The sequence below is a fragment of the Folsomia candida genome, unplaced genomic scaffold (assembly GCF_002217175.1).
Source record: "Folsomia candida strain VU population unplaced genomic scaffold, ASM221717v1 Fcan01_Sc016, whole genome shotgun sequence".
Lineage (NCBI taxonomy): Eukaryota > Metazoa > Arthropoda > Collembola > Entomobryomorpha > Isotomidae > Folsomia > Folsomia candida.
Genome location: NW_019091208.1, coordinates 3,172,488 through 3,188,513, shown reverse-complemented (window position 1 = coordinate 3,188,513; position 16,026 = coordinate 3,172,488). Strand labels below are relative to the sequence as shown.

The 16,026-nt window shown below is 35.9% G+C and overlaps 1 protein-coding gene and 1 long non-coding RNA gene across 6 annotated transcripts; one reads left to right on the top strand and one right to left on the bottom strand.

Annotated features, from left to right (window-relative positions):
• Window positions 1-3,622: 3,622 nt before the first annotated feature.
• LOC118437861 lies at window positions 3,623-5,435 on the bottom strand. The gene is made up of 2 exons (XR_004836429.1): window positions 3,932-5,435; window positions 3,623-3,873 (listed from the first exon to the last, which is right to left on the bottom strand). It is a non-coding gene; the product is annotated as an uncharacterized LOC118437861 (long non-coding RNA).
• A 2,761-nt stretch (window positions 5,436-8,196) lies between these two features.
• LOC110856564 (serine/threonine-protein kinase BUR1) lies at window positions 8,197-13,331 on the top strand. 5 transcript variants are annotated; one of them, XM_035857188.1, is made up of 5 exons: window positions 8,197-8,515; window positions 10,326-10,479; window positions 10,569-10,725; window positions 11,755-11,859; window positions 12,130-13,331. In XM_035857188.1, the coding sequence occupies exons 2-5, from the start codon at window positions 10,333-10,335 to the stop codon at window positions 13,110-13,112; spliced, it is 1,392 nt and encodes a 463-aa protein (XP_035713081.1). In that variant the 5' UTR covers window positions 8,197-8,515; window positions 10,326-10,332; the 3' UTR covers window positions 13,113-13,331. The 5 variants fall into 5 exon arrangements, with proteins under 5 accessions (XP_035713081.1, XP_035713080.1, XP_035713078.1 ...); XM_035857187.1 differs by having other exon boundaries at window positions 8,199-8,359; window positions 11,716-11,859; XM_035857185.1 differs by having other exon boundaries at window positions 8,199-8,437; window positions 11,716-11,859.
• Window positions 13,332-16,026: the final 2,695 nt, after the last annotated feature.

The window sequence follows — 16,026 nt, the reverse complement described above, 5'->3', positions numbered from 1 at the left end:
CTATGTACCTCCGCTTGACTCATGTCGAATTTCAAATAATTGAATAAATAAAATAATTAAAGAAATATTTTCTCCAAGTCCTGCATCAGCAGGGAAGGAGACGCACTTGAAGACGGAATGAGCGGCGTGGTCTGGCTTGCAAAATCTAAATAACCGCTCCACTTTTTACTCGAGCTAGATAACTATAACTCCTTATGAAGTTGTGGTAATACACCCACGAGTAAATTGGTGGCTTTTACCCGTATCGAGGTTATTTTGTATGCAATATGACTTAGGGTTATGAAGTTTACTCCACCACGGATTGACTTTACCTCGTCCAAGATTGACCAGTTTTTAACCCAAAAATATGTTAAGCCCATTTCTTAGAGTGTAGTTTTTCAAAATTTCCTGACCAGAGACATGCCTTCGGAAAATCATAATCATTGCGGTACATGCGAGAGACCAACGAGTTGGAGGGTTTGTTCGTGACTGATGTCAAATCCTTATCATGTTTTTTGCATTGCGGTCCATCATGAATATTGCACGACACAAAAACTATTTGAGCACCTACACCAAATTAATTCAAATTGTATTTTATTTTATCTTTAACAGTACGGTCAACCTCCCAGGTCTGATGGTTACTGGTATATGACTCGAGTCAGTGGCACAAATTATTATACTATATACAACCAACACTATGATCCTTATGGAAGAAACAGCCTACGTAATACCGGGTAAGTTTTTTTCTCATTCTCCCTTGTTTCATACACAAAGCTTAAAGTTTAGTTTTGAATTGAAGTGTGTCTACCGGGGTTGGACTAAAGTTGGAGCTAGCACTTCTGGATCCAAGGGACCCCGCACAACAGTGGAAATTAAGAAAATGTTAATTAATTAATTTCACTTATTGGATTTGTTCACTTTTAACATAGAAAATCAATTATCCCGAATTTGTGAATGTGATATACATATATTGGACATCTTTAGTAAATGATAGTAAATTGCCTTACCCTATTTCACATCTGCATCAACCAATAAATTTCATTCTCATTGTTTTATTTTTTACTCATATTTATACTATGTGCATATGTGTATGTTTAACTCGTAACCCTAATCAGTAACTGAAATGTGATGTTGATGTCGTGTCACTGTTTTAATACAAAACCAGATAAGCCACCTATGTACGGGAAGCATTGTTGCGTTCATTTCTTCACAGGGCAGTCAATATGTACTTGGATGATAGGGGCTTGCACTTACTAGGGAAACTTGAGAGGTTCCGGCCGAAACCAGGGTTCCAACATATACCAAAAGCATAGATGTATGCGTAGTACGGGTACGTACATACATCGTGTATAGTGTAGGTACATAACTATAACATCTTTCAGACTACTGATCTTTGATCAAAATTTTCCTTTGGTGCGATGTTGATATCTGATAACAACCAATTAAAATGTTCAACCAGTTTAAAATTCTTTGGAAATGGAAAATTTATTAGCATTACAATCAGGTCTTGTTTACTTTGAAGTCAAGGCAATTCACTATAAGGCTACAATTTATATTGAATAGATTGACACAGGTATTGATGAAAAACCTTCATATTCCTTACCAACTACGATAAAAGTACTGAATACATTGTTCGCTGCATCCCATGACGGCCGACCTGAAAACGACTGATTTACCTATAATTGTTCCCTTTGAAGATAGGCATGTAGAATTTCCGGTAAAGTCTGCATTATAATACAAGGTCCAAGATGAATAACCAGAGGCAACCGCGTAATTAGCCGTGAATCCAAAATTGCTTGCGGCCCTTGTGGTAAAGATTTGTTCCGTGCCGGATGCATAATCGTGCGCGTAAACGGAAAGGGCAGGAATGCTAGAATCCCGTGGTCCAAGGTGTCTTACCGACCGTGAGTTTCGAATTTCCGTGGTGTCTGTGCAAATCGGTTTGGATTGGAAGCTCGTTCCTCCAAAGTAATTCACGAAATTTTTTTCGCTGTACCACATCCACCTTTTAATATAATTATAGATGTAGTTGAGCGGTTTTAGTTGCGGATATTAATTATACTACAGCCCCTCACCGTTTACTGCATATCGTCGTACTAATTCTAAAAAGGCCTAAGTGCAGTCAATAATAAATTTTAGAAAGGCCTATCTGCAGCCAATGCTAAATTTTAGAAAGGCCTATGTGCAGTCAATGTTTAATTTTAAAAAGGCCTAAGTGCACAATAAAAACTAGAAAAAGGCCTAACTGCAATTCCAAAATTATAAATGGTTAATTAATTATGTAAAATCATACTGTAACCTGAAATGTGAGTATAATATTCGGACGAGGCCAGTCCTGATATAATACTTGAATTTCAAAACCACACCCTCGAGGGGTGTGGTTCTGCTGACCTAAATTTGCTTAATAAAATCCTAGCGTGCAATATGTCGTATTACTCAAATTAATGAGGCAATTCCAAAAAGAATATTACAAATTTGAAAAACACACCCCCAGGGGGTGTGGTCATCGGCATCAAATTTAATTTTAAAAAATCCTGGCATGTGATACTTCATTTTTATCAGCCCAATAAAGCAATCCGAAAGGAATATTGCACATTTGAAAAACACACCCCCAGGGGGTGTGTTCATTAGCAGCAAATTGAAGTTATATGTAATCATCATTTGTCTCACTCAAGTGAAACATTCTCGAAGCGACGTTTGAAACTCTATAGCTAAACAAAAGTTTGGAGTACTGGACACTTTTTTCTTCACGATGAAGCTATACCGTCAAACATGAAATATTTAAAAACCGCACCGTTGGGTGGTGTTTTTTTGGCCGCTCACCACCTGCAATTTATACGCTATGGTTGTCTTGCGCATTTTTTTCATTCATCTGTAATCCAAGATTTTGACTGCTGGGGATGCTGTGATGCCCGATTTAGATTTGACCACATTAATTGAGTATGTATATAGCATTCCTTCAGTAAGTAACTAGCCTTACTGCAGAAGTATATACATACATAGTTAGATAAGTTGTTAAACTCATTTGTGGAGATTTTTCACAGTGTTAAGTTTGAAAGATGATATAATAAAGTTATAATGTGCCCGTGAAATGTTCCCGGGAAAGATTTATAAAAACGAAATTTGCCAACCACCTCATAATTTCGATTGGTTGAATCATCTACATAACTCCACATAATTTGTTCGAAATCGGACCGAGGTCTCTGGCGTTGTCCCGTTGTATTAGCATTAGGAACCCATATACAAACCTGTAATTCCATATACTAAACTGCAGCAAACGAAATGTATCAAAGGGGTGAAACCACAGGGAATTGACCTTATGGCGCACCCACTTCGTTCCCACACTTCTCCGTCAGTTTCGAACATATCGCATATCGCGCTACTCACGTAGCAGTATGGCTCGCTTTGACACCCCACATTGTCGCAACTCGAATCTGTTCCGCATTTTTGGTGGATTTAGAGGTTCCGAAGGACAATGTATTTCAATAAAGAGATTCTGCCTCTCTTAACCCCGTAATAACGGATCAATTATTCACTCAGGCCGAAGGATTATAATGTGTGAATACGAATATCTTGGGGTGATTATCATACTCGTAAATTGAAAAAAAAACTCAAGCATTGCAAGTCATAGTTGGTACATGAATTAAGTATCAAAAATTGCTGGTTTTATTAGATGACAATGAAAATACTAGTAAGTAAACCTACATTACACATTTTTCGCATATTTTTTACGCATTTCACATGTTTTATTTTGGCAAATTGATATAAAAATCATGAAATTGCTGAGGAATTACTTGAAGAAGATCCTGAAGGTCGTCGTATTTTCGTTTTGGAATTTTTAATCTGCATTCGTACAGGGCCGGGAAAACAATGTCTTCCAGAGTTCTTGGATTTCTTGGTAGGTTTAGCCAGGTTAGTAATGGTAATTTTTTTGCACGTATTAAAAATTTACCGAAATCAACACCCGTGGCTGCCACAACTTCGTCTACTGAAAATACGTCGTCCCCTTCACTTTCTTCTTCTTCAGTCGTCCCTTGGTACGACCAGTCAGATGAATCCGTCTCTATTTCGGAGTCTGACATTGATGATAACTTTGATTTTTACAAAATTTCACAAAAAAATGCAACAACAACACATGCGAATTTCTAGAACACTCCAAAGTATTCCAGTTGACTCTCCCAACAAACCCGCTAAAAAATGTCCTTTCGTGCCCCAAAGCATTCTCAATTACGCGACGAAAATTTCAATTCCATGCGTGACTCAACTTGTCCAGATATAATTGCACTGATTAATGATATTTTGTAATTTTGTAGTTTAACTTGGGCTTATCTCAAGATACAATTGATTTATAATTAGGCCAACTTATTTGCACCCTATCAGTATTAGAATTATAATTGCATGGCAAAGCGGCTTATACCTACATAGTTTGCCAAATTAATAATTTACATAAGTAAAATAATCATTTTATCTGTAATTATCATAACCGTATTCTGTCAAAGTACGCACGCTTTTATGAATATTTCGTTGGCACCTATAATATTTCGATCATTTGCCATTTTAGGTTGCCATTTGCAACACACGACTGAAATAAAATTTCATAAGCATTTCCTCCTGAAAACTACGAAACTGCTTCCCCTGTTCATTCTTCGCAACACTGTCATGATGTGGAACAGTAAATAGTTCTTGTTTATAATTCTAAATGCAGTTTTGTTTTTGAACTTGTTTTAATTACACATTTAAACACACACTTCATGCCTTCGATGGCTGTATTCAGCTAAATTTATGTAGGTAGGTGTAAAGAACACTCTCCTACAGAGGGGAGGTTCTTCAATTGCTGTAGACTCTGCCACAATTTCGTAATCGGGCAAAGATAAGTGGCATGGCATATTACAGGATGTTATTAACTTTATTTAGGCGTCAGGAACCACGCACCACCAAGTTTTTCAGATTGATTTGTTTGGCGGATAAAAATGAAGTATCACATGCCAGGCTTTTTTAAAATTAAATTTGATGCCGATGACCACACCCCCTGGGGGTGTGTTTTTCAAATGTGCAATATTCCTTTCGGATTGCTTTATTGGGCTGATAAAAATGAAGTATCACATGCCAGGATTTTTTAAAATTAAATTTGATGCCGATGACCACACCCCCTGGGGGTGTGTTTTTCAAATTTGTAATATTCTTTTTGGAATTGCCTCATTAATTTGAGTAATACGACATATTGCACGCTAGGATTTTATTAAGCAAATTTAGGTCAGCAGAACCACACCCCTCGAGGGTGTGGTTTTGAAATTCAAGTATTATATCAGGACTGGCCTCGTCCGAATATTATACTCACATTTCAGGTTACAGTATGATTTTACATAATTAATTAACCATTTATAATTTTGGAATTGCAGTTAGGCCTTTTTCTAGTTTTTATTGTGCACTTAGGCCTTTTTAAAATTAAACATTGACTGCACATAGGCCTTTCTAAAATTTAGCATTGGCTGCAGATAGGCCTTTCTAAAATTTATTATTGACTGCACCTAGGCCTTTTTAGAATTAGTACGACGTAATGCCATAAATCCACAATGCCATAAAGTATTAACCGTATGGGAAATTTATGTATATGTAGCACAATCGGATCATAAATATTATGATCATAAATGTTATTGGTTCGGAGCATCTTATATATTTAAATATTTTAACACAATGGACAAATTCTAGTTAGATACGCCGACCATTCTATTCCATGCCAATTTTTGTATAAGTTTTGCGTCCACTTTCCAGTCTATGTATATATGTACATATATTTTACTTGGTAGGGACTTGTATAAGTAAAACGCATAAATTAAGCACACGCATTGGAAAATGGTATTCAATTATTGCTGGCCGGAGAATATATACATAAATATGACTCTACCCGAATGGTATAAACTAGCATTATTATCTATTCAGTATACATACAGAAACCATTTTCGTACCATTCAGAAACACGTTAGTATCAATCCGGCAGAAAACCACTGCCAAAACACCAGTATGGGGTGTATAAATATGTGACTCTAGACCTTTGTCAGAAATGATCTTGCATTAATAAACAAGCTACCAAAAAAGAGAAATCTTAGTGAGGCTGGGTGTAGCTATCAATATTAAATACATTTTTCGGAACAGCATTTGCATCACGACTCTCCAAACTATCTTATCCTAGATAATTTATTTACTAGTAGAATTGTTTACATACATTAGTGCAACTTGAATAACAATGAAAAACTTTATTGTTTTTAAGTGGTGTCAACCGTTCGATCTCGCTTGCGATCGTCATCAGGGCAGAATTAATTACATAATTATTAAAAAATTACTGGAATTAAATATATTTAACCCAAGATTTTGAATTAAGACAATAGGAGTCCATATCCTGATCAATAAACCGTAGTAACGTTAGAAGTAGCTCACCCTGGAATAATTAGTTGGATATCATCAAAGGTGCAAAATAAGCGGATAAAATAGATGCATCATTTTTTATATAATTTTGCACAAATGGTACAGAATAAACGGGAAATATAAGAAATTTGATATAATATTGCACCAATGGTGCGGTCAAAATGGTTAAAATTGGGACTAAATTTTGACACTATTTCGAGGTAGAGGCCAAGGATTACTAGCACTGTTAGTTAATCCTAATCCTAATAATCCTAATTATTGGTGCAGAATACATCGATTCCTCCAATTATTTCGCACCATTTTGCTATGCATCCTATTTGTTACATATTTGTCGTTTGCATATTGGTCGCTTACATATTCGTCGGGATACATATTTGTCGGGTAACATAAATTTTGCATAAATGTCGTTACATACATAAACGCTGGTTACATATTTGTCTTTACATATTTGTCACCCCGTCGCCTCGGACGGGGCTTATCTGTTTGGCTTATCTTGAAATACTCAAATGTAAGTGATGATTAGACCAGAAGTTGGGTTGTTCGTTGTATGTATCGGAAATAAAACGATGAGGAATTGGTTTACGTAATGCTAAGATTATGCGACGTAAGCATTTATGACGAACTCCAAGCGCATTAGTATTAAAGGGTGTACATGGAAGGCTTATTAACATTTGACGGAAAGTGCAATTCAGAGTTTTAACTCCACACAGAGCAGACGGAGTATACAGGGAATGTCTATGAGTGACCCCTCTAAAACCACTGTTACAATAGCGTCTATACCTGTCTAGGTTGATTTATGGCATTAGAAATACCCTAGTTTTATGATCCTAGCCTTTAGGTATAAATACGCCTCCAAAATCTGTGTGAGAGGCAGATGAGATTTGTACTTACTAGCACACGGTTTCTACCTCTGGAACTTGAGCTAGGTAAATGTTTTAATAAATGCAACTACATAAAATATAAAATGAATGCGTTGCTTTCTTCATTTATCATCATCTAATGCGTAACAACCACTACTGGACAATTTTCTGTGATAAACCTTCCTACCAGTAGAGCATAAATAATAGTTTGAGCCGGGTCTTAATCCAGAAATAATTAAAGAAATCAGTGTTAGTCTCACATTTTGGGGGCAATTCTGTAAGTTGAATGATTTTAGTTTATTTCTTTGAGATTTAATTCCCCTTCAACTAATTTCAGTTCTACTAATTTTACTACGGTGTTCAATGACAATTTGATAACGATATGTAACTAGGCCGTCAAATTAGCATGGCAAGAAAGTATTTGCTATCACATTACCTTGAGTTGACACTCCCCAGTAGCAAATTCATGAGATCATACTAAGGAGTTATGTCATATATTTATTTTAAAAAAATATTCATATTAATACACACATAATATGTTTGTTACATACTTTTATTTATGTTGTTTATTTAATGGTTAGGTTAGGTCACCAACCTATATATATTACACTTTTATGTATTTCACAATTCCAGCGAATTTGTATTCGCCTTACAGTTCTTATCTAAAACAAATAATTTTGCGGTGGCAAAAGCACAGCAAACACACATACATTTATTCCTTCACCATCCCAAGGCTTGTGTATTGTATCGGATAAACGTTAAATTTGATCGTCTGGAATTTTCCCAAACTCCATTTGCTCGATATGCCAGTTTTATCAGATTTATCAGCTTACTTCCCTTCATTGTGAATAAAATTTAGTCACAAAATTAGATAACTTATCTTTCATTGCATTAGCGACTCAACCTATCTCCCACACTCATATATAAGCCGGCACTTTAGGGGTCTGACCAAGTCAAAATTCGATTTTAGCAACCTTGGCGGTGCGACCAAGTCAAAATTCAGTTTTGGGAACTTTGGGGTGTAACCAAGTAAAAATTCGATTTTGGCAACCTTGGGGGTGCGACCGAGTCAAAATTCAGTTGTGGGAACTTTGCGGGTATAACCAAGTCAAAATTCGATTTTGGGAACCTTTGGGGTGCGACCGAGTCAAAATTCAGTTGTGGGAACTTTGCGGGTATAACCAAGTCAAAATTCCATTTTGGGAACTTTTGGGGTGCGACCGAGTCAAAATTCAGTTGTGGGAACTTTGCGGGTATAACCAAGTCAAAATTCAATTTTGGGAAGTTTGGGGGTGTAACCAAGTCAAAATTTGATTTTGGGAACGTTGGGGGTGTAACCAAGTCAAAATTCGATTTTGGGAACTTTGGGGGTGTGACCTAGTCAAAAAATCAGTTGTGGGAACTTTGGGGGTGTAACGAACTCAAAATTCGATTTTAGGAATTTTGGGGTGTGACCAAACCGAGAATAAATTTTGAGTTGGTTACACCCCCAATGTTTCAAAAATTGATTTTTGACCTGGTTACACCCCAAAGTTTAAATTCGAAAGGGTTACGTTAGTTTGAAAGGGTTATATTAATTAAATAAATTCATAAATTGCAAGATTCCAATTTCGGTATTGTAATATCGAAATATCGATATTTCGGTATCTGAATACCTGTTATTTCGGTATTTTAATACCGAAATATCGGTATTTCGAGATCTCGAAATATCGAGATTACATGCCCTAGTCACAACGCACAGTGGGCCAGATTTAATAAATTTTGGCCAAAAATACATAGGAGCCGAATTTGAAGAAAACATAATTAGATTTTGGTGTACAACAATAATCTAAGGCATATATTGTATGTGGAAATTTTTAGTAGTCACATGACACACCCCCAGTGGGTGTGGCTCTCGGCGACTTTCTGGTTTTAACGATACCATGTCATGTGATATATCATTTTTCTCAGGTCGACGAGGGGACCTCGACAGAAGCAATACAATTTTAACACCACACCCCCAGTGGGTGTGGCTTTAAGCAAATTGTCGATTTTAGCAAAAACATGTCATGTAACATCATGTAACATCATTTTTCTCAGCTCGACAAGGGGGTTTCGGCGAAATACCTAACATTGGGAAAACGCTCCCTCAGTGGGTGTGGTTATCAGGAAATGCTCGGGGTGTGGTTCCCAGAAAGTTTTCGATTTTAATAAAACCATGCCATGTGCTATATAGTTTTTATCAGCTCATCAAGGGGGTTTCGACGGAATACCTAAAATTAGCGTTCAGCTACTTTTCGATTTTAACTAAATTATGTCATGTCATGTAATACATCATATCTCGTAATTTAACGAGGGGATTTGGATAAAATAATTTGAATTGCATTACGCAAGCTAAGAAAACCCCTTGATTACTTCCGGTTCCTCCACAACTTAACGGTATTTCAGGCAACCCAAATTTCGGAGGGTTTCCTGGTGCACCCTGCCATTCATCCAAACGTTGGGTTATTTTAATAATTTTTTCCACAAATGAAGACACACGTCTGGGGGACATTTTCAGAAAAAATTAGTACCGAGAACACAACAGCAAAAAAGTTTCAGAAACTGGTTTGAAATTTTTTTGAGTCATCAGAAACTTTATGGCCACCATGTATGTAGAATTTGTCAAAGCTTGCATTGCTGTACATATCAATTTTGATTACATTGATCAGCCTCCTCAAAGTGTAAATTTTATGGAAAACATGAGATGACTTATCTTCCATTGGATTGGGGAATAATTTTACCTACCTCGTTCATTCACATATCTGTATTTATAAACTGAGGTTGACGCTGCTCATTTTTATACCTAAACCCACCTAAATTTTGTGTTGAATTGATTTTCAATAATTTTTGGATTAAGGTAAGAAAAAATCAAACCTGGGTCGAAACATGCAATTCTAGAAGCTTATACATATGATTATATGCACATCAAGCTTCTGATATAATACTGTTTTATCCCAACAATCGCAATGGTCGTAAAAAAAGAAAAGTTAGTAGCGTACATAATTTTCTTATCGATATCCTTTGATTCTGAAATGTTTCCAGCTTAACTATGACATCCAAAACATCGAACAACATCCTTGTCATAATTATTGACGAAAATTTCGACGAACTAACAACTTTATTGGATGTGAACGATTCTCTGTTAAGCTATCTCGAAGTGAAGAGCATAATCACTGATGAAACCGTGGATTTGTTGGTAAATTAATATGAATTATGTACATAATAAAAATTAGTGATGTTTATTAATTTCTTTATAAGTTTTTAATTCAAGTGTTTTTGTTTAAGCGCAAGATTAACGGGAAAGTAAATAAGGCACACAGGTTGCTTACAATTCTTCGTAATTTAAGGACTGACGAAGACCTACCAGTAATTATGCACGCTCTCGGAGATGACGTTAGCTGCAACAAAAGAGCTTTCCAAATATTCCAACCATACCTACCAGGTATACAAAAATTTTATTATAAACATGTACATACACAAGTAAAAAAACGTTGATTCCCTTAACATCCAGCCACCTGTAGGAGACTTCATAATGTGTATCAATCAGTACGTTGTGCGAAGTCAATATTTTTCATTAATAAGTTTTCCTCATTTAATATTATCAGCGCGCTTTAACTTGTCCCCGCAACATACACATTTTAACGGTGTACTTTCCGTGCTGTAGAATGTGGAGCGTGTATACTGACTGTGTTGTGGAAACCGTTAATTTGTGTATGCGACCGGGACAAGTTATAGCGCGCGGCTAATAACTAAGAAAACATCCCATTTTCCCACTTTGCATTTTTATCTTGTTTATTAAGTAAACTTTACGTTTTATTTACTTGGTACAACCAAAATCCCAATACTGATAAAACCCGTAGTGGCAATCGACTGTACGAACGTACATTACAAAACATAGCTTTATTAGCTCACCCTGCGTAGCATGAGAGCTATTGAATTCCTCTTGTCCGTCTGTCTGTCTGTCTGTCTGTCTGTTCACGAGTTTTTTGCATCAATTGATGCTAATTAATCAGCCCCAAGACCATTTTAACCCTAATTTGTAGCACAATTGGTATCCAAAAATCGTTAACGCAAAATGGTGCGAAATAATTGAAGGAATCGATGTATTCTGCACCAATGATTAGGATTAACTGAAAGTTCTAGTTCTCCTTGGCTGCCTTAACTTAACCTTGAAATCGTGTCAAAATTTAGTCCCAATTTTAACCATTTGGACTGCACCATTGGTGCAATATTATATCAAATTTCTTTTATTTCCCGTTTATTCTGTACCATTGGTGCAAAATTATATAAAAATTATACATCTATTTTATCAGCTTATTTTGCACCTTTGATGCAAAATTATGTCCAACTAATTATTCCAGGGTGAGCTACTTCTAACGTTACTACGGTTTATTCTTTTTGCACAGTTACTATAATCTTCTTTCTTTTGCAGTCAACGACGCGAATAAAGGTGATGACTTGCAATTTTCAGACTTACACTTAAAGATAAACGAACATTTGGTGGACACGATGGAAACTTGGATGGAGTTAGAAGTGCCAAACTCGTCAAGAACAACTACATCGTCCGCAGAATGCGGTGAATAATTTTTGCTCTACACCTGCTATACATTCCATAAGTATTTAGTTTGACGATTTCTCTTATTGGTTTTATGTCATGTATAACGAATTTCTTTAAAATTAAGGCATATTTTTATAAATACCTACGTTAAAAAATTGGAATGCTTTTGAGATATACATATAGTAGCCAAGCTAAGCTGATATGTTAAAAGAATAACTCAAATATCTGATAATGAGCCATACACGTTACATATTTGGATGCCTATAAGCGTTATTTTTTTAATTTTAGACCACTGGAACTACAATGTCACCAAATTTCTTGGGGTTGGCTCTTTTGGTGTGGTTTTTCAAATCAGAGAAACGTCTACTCGGTTGAACTCCGACCGGGTGGACGCAGCACTTAAGATAGTAGTTGGACAGACAAGAGATGTGACTGAGTTTAAGAATACAGTGGAGCGAGAATGCCAAATAATGGACGCTACAAATTCAACTCCCCACGAAAATGTGGTTACTATTTTGGCCCATAAACTTCTTGAACCTGGAGGTCCAAACATCATCGACGAATACATGCAGGCTACCAATACTACTTTAGAACATGGGAAACGACTTTGTTGTTTCGCCCTGACAGATAACTTAGCCCACGGACATCCTGCCATAATAATTAAAATGGAACTATGTGGTCCAACCCTGCAGACATGGTTACTCAAAAACGATAAAAAACCTGAACAAGTTAGCAATGTCGATATAGACTTTACGCTGCGCAAACAAATTACACTTGGGATGATTTCTGGCCTAAAATTTCTCCATTCCAAGAATATTCTGCACCGAGATTTGAAACCTGAAAATATTTATTTTTCCCACGTCAAGGACTCTGACGATTTGTTCCAATGCCCTATAAAACTTGGAGACTTTGGGCAATGCCGTAAAGTCCCGGGTGATGCCACCATGACACAAACGGCTCAAGTATGGTCGGAACAGTACCGAGCTAGAGAAGCTAAAGAATTCGATGAACTAGGGAACCTCCGGTACGGGCCGAATGCTGATTGGTTTTCTGTGGGACTTATTATTTTTGAAATGTTCCACCTGATTCCCAAGACAGTGCTCAAGACAAAATTTGCTGACCTAATTGGAAAAAAGGGTGTTGGTCTGGTAAACGATTTTCCTGACATGCCAAATCTGAAAGATATCATAATCGGTTTAACCAGAAAAATGTCTGACGCTAGGGTGCCAACCATCAACAAAATTCGTGACGATAATTTTGTTATGTTTTAATATCACTTTAACAGTTCCTGTTTATGCTCAAAAGTTAGAAAGACCAAATGCCATCAGTATAATATAAATATTGCATTAGAAACAACCACTGGTAAATATGTATCAGTTTAATAATTTTCCGCGAATACGTTACTTTCAACATAAGTTATCCAATTTAAGCTACAACATTATACATACATAGTTTTATTCAAATTGAAAAATAAATTTGGTAAAATTTAATGCTTTCGTAATATTTCCTTCATGTGAAGTTGCATAAATGAAACTTATCACATTGCACAAATTATAATAATTGCCTGTACCTATGTATATAGTTTTAGTGTAATTTACTAATGCCATAAATCCACAATGCCATAAAGTATTAACCGTATGGGAAATTTATGTATATGTAGCACAATCGGATCATAAATATTATGATCATAAATGTTATTGGTTCGGAGCATCTTATATATTTAAATATTTTAACACAATGGACAAATTCTAGTTAGATACGCCGACCATTCTATTCCATGCCAATTTTTGTATAAGTTTTGCGTCCACTTTCCAGTCTATGTATATATGTACATATATTTTACTTGGTAGGGACTTGTATAAGTAAAGCGCATAAATTAAGCACACGCATTGGAAAATGGTATTCAATTATTGCTGGCCGGAGAATATATACATAAATATGACTCTACCCGAATGGTATAAACTAGCATTATTATCTATTCAGTATACATACAGAAACCATTTTCGTACCATTCAGAAACACGTTAGTATCAATCAATACTCTGGTGAAAGATTTTCCAGACATGCCAAATCTGAAAGATATCATAATTGGTTTAACCAGGAAACTGTCTAAAGATAGGGTGTCCACCATCAATAAAATTTGCGACGATACGTTTGTCATGTTTTAAAGTTACTTTGTGGAAAATATGGATCAGTTTATAAATTTCCTGGAACATGTTACCTTCAACCTAAGTGATCCAATATGTATGTATACCCTCAACCTTAGACATCTTTTTATCCTAATTGAAAAATAAATTTATAGCAATTTAATGTTTTCGCGATATATCCTCCAGGTGAAACTCAACCCTGGGAATGTATTTATATATTTATGATATCCAAAAACGATAAACCCGTCTGGGTCATATTAACAGATATTGCAAACGGGTAGTAAGGCGATTTGGTTCCGAGATTGGGTACAATTAGGCAGATCTTTGTAATAATTATTAGGCAACATCAACTTTTGAGTTGAGGATTTTATTCATCCTTAACTTTATCAGTCGTCAATGAATGCATGGTAAATTTTGCACAATTATACGCGATATAAAGTATCCCACTTTATTGTAGATGCAATGCATTGGTATGCATGAAGTGTTTATATCGCAATGTTTTGATAGATGAGTCTAGCATAACTAGAATAAACCGTTACAACGAATGTAACCAAGGGGTGAAAGAACTGTTTCATACGTTAAAATGAATTTCTTGTTAAATTGACATATATATGCCCTATGACCTTAGGATGACCTCTGAGGTCAAAAATGGAGGTCACCATTGAATTCGACGTTGAAAAATAGTTAAAAATGACGTGTCACATGCCAAAACTGACAAGTGACACTTTTTCGTCACTTTTCGTCACTGTGACGACGTCATCGTCACAGGTGACGTCCAAGTGCAGAATGACATGAATTTTCGAATTCCTCATTGAAAAATAGTTAAAAATGATATGTCACATGCCAAAACTGACACGTGACACTTTTTCGTCACTTTTCGTCCCTGTGACGATGTCATAGTGTCCATCTTCGAACTCGTCCTGTCCCTTGACGTTAGGAGTTTACGTTCAAAATTCCAAGTCTCTATGTCTTTTCGTTCAAAAGTTATCGGACCAACGGACGGACAGACGGACAGACGGACATAACGATCTTATAAAGGGCTTTCACCCCTTAATAATGTAATAAGAATATGCAATTGCTATGAGTTTGGAGTTTTAAAGAAATTTAGCAATTAATAATAATTTATGCGACTTAACAACAGGAAAATAAACCGACTTGTTGCCAACACCCTAAACCAGAACGGGCGATTCCATTCGACCTCCGGAAATCATGCATAGTGTCCCATCAATTTCCGCGAACCTGGATAAAAAAACATATTTAAGATAGATGTATACAATGAAATAGTGTTTTTTTTCTGCGCTCTAACGATTTTCGAGTTTGATGGCTTAAAATATTCGTAATTTTGTGTACATGAAGAATCCGTAATAATATTTGGGTGGCGCATAGTCACTTTTCGCGATACGAGCCAAAATGTGCTAATTTTTTTTGCTTATTTTGGATTTTGACTCAAACTCGTGCAAATTTTGGTCAAATATTACCCGAAATAATTTCGGACTAACATTTGGCAACTGTCTTGAATTCTGGCCCCAGTTTTCCAATTTATTGATTTTGCGAAATAATTGCATTATCCATACTAGTTTTCCACGATCGAATTATGGAATTCTGGTTATCATTTAGGTTGCATTGTGATTTGATATGAATCTATTCTCAAAATTTTATACATATTTATTCAATAGTCAAACATTTTCTTAGCACTTTTAGCAATCTTAGACATTTAGAAATTTTAGTTGTACACAATTGCATCCTTAATCGAATGAATACTCAGTAACTACTCGCAATGAGGGCGAACGCCATGCTCAACCAAGTATCAATTTTGACGCTAATATAAATCGTATTTCGGTTACCAATCCGCTGCAAAATTTCATCCACGCGTCTGGAGTTTTTGCCTATTTTCCCAATAATTTCTTATATTTCTCACTTCATGCGCAACCGAGATGATTCATATAAATCATTGAATCTTACTACGTGATACATATCAGTTGTAACACTGGTTAATGCGTTGATTTAAAAATCATTTAAAATATTTTTTGAAATGCAAT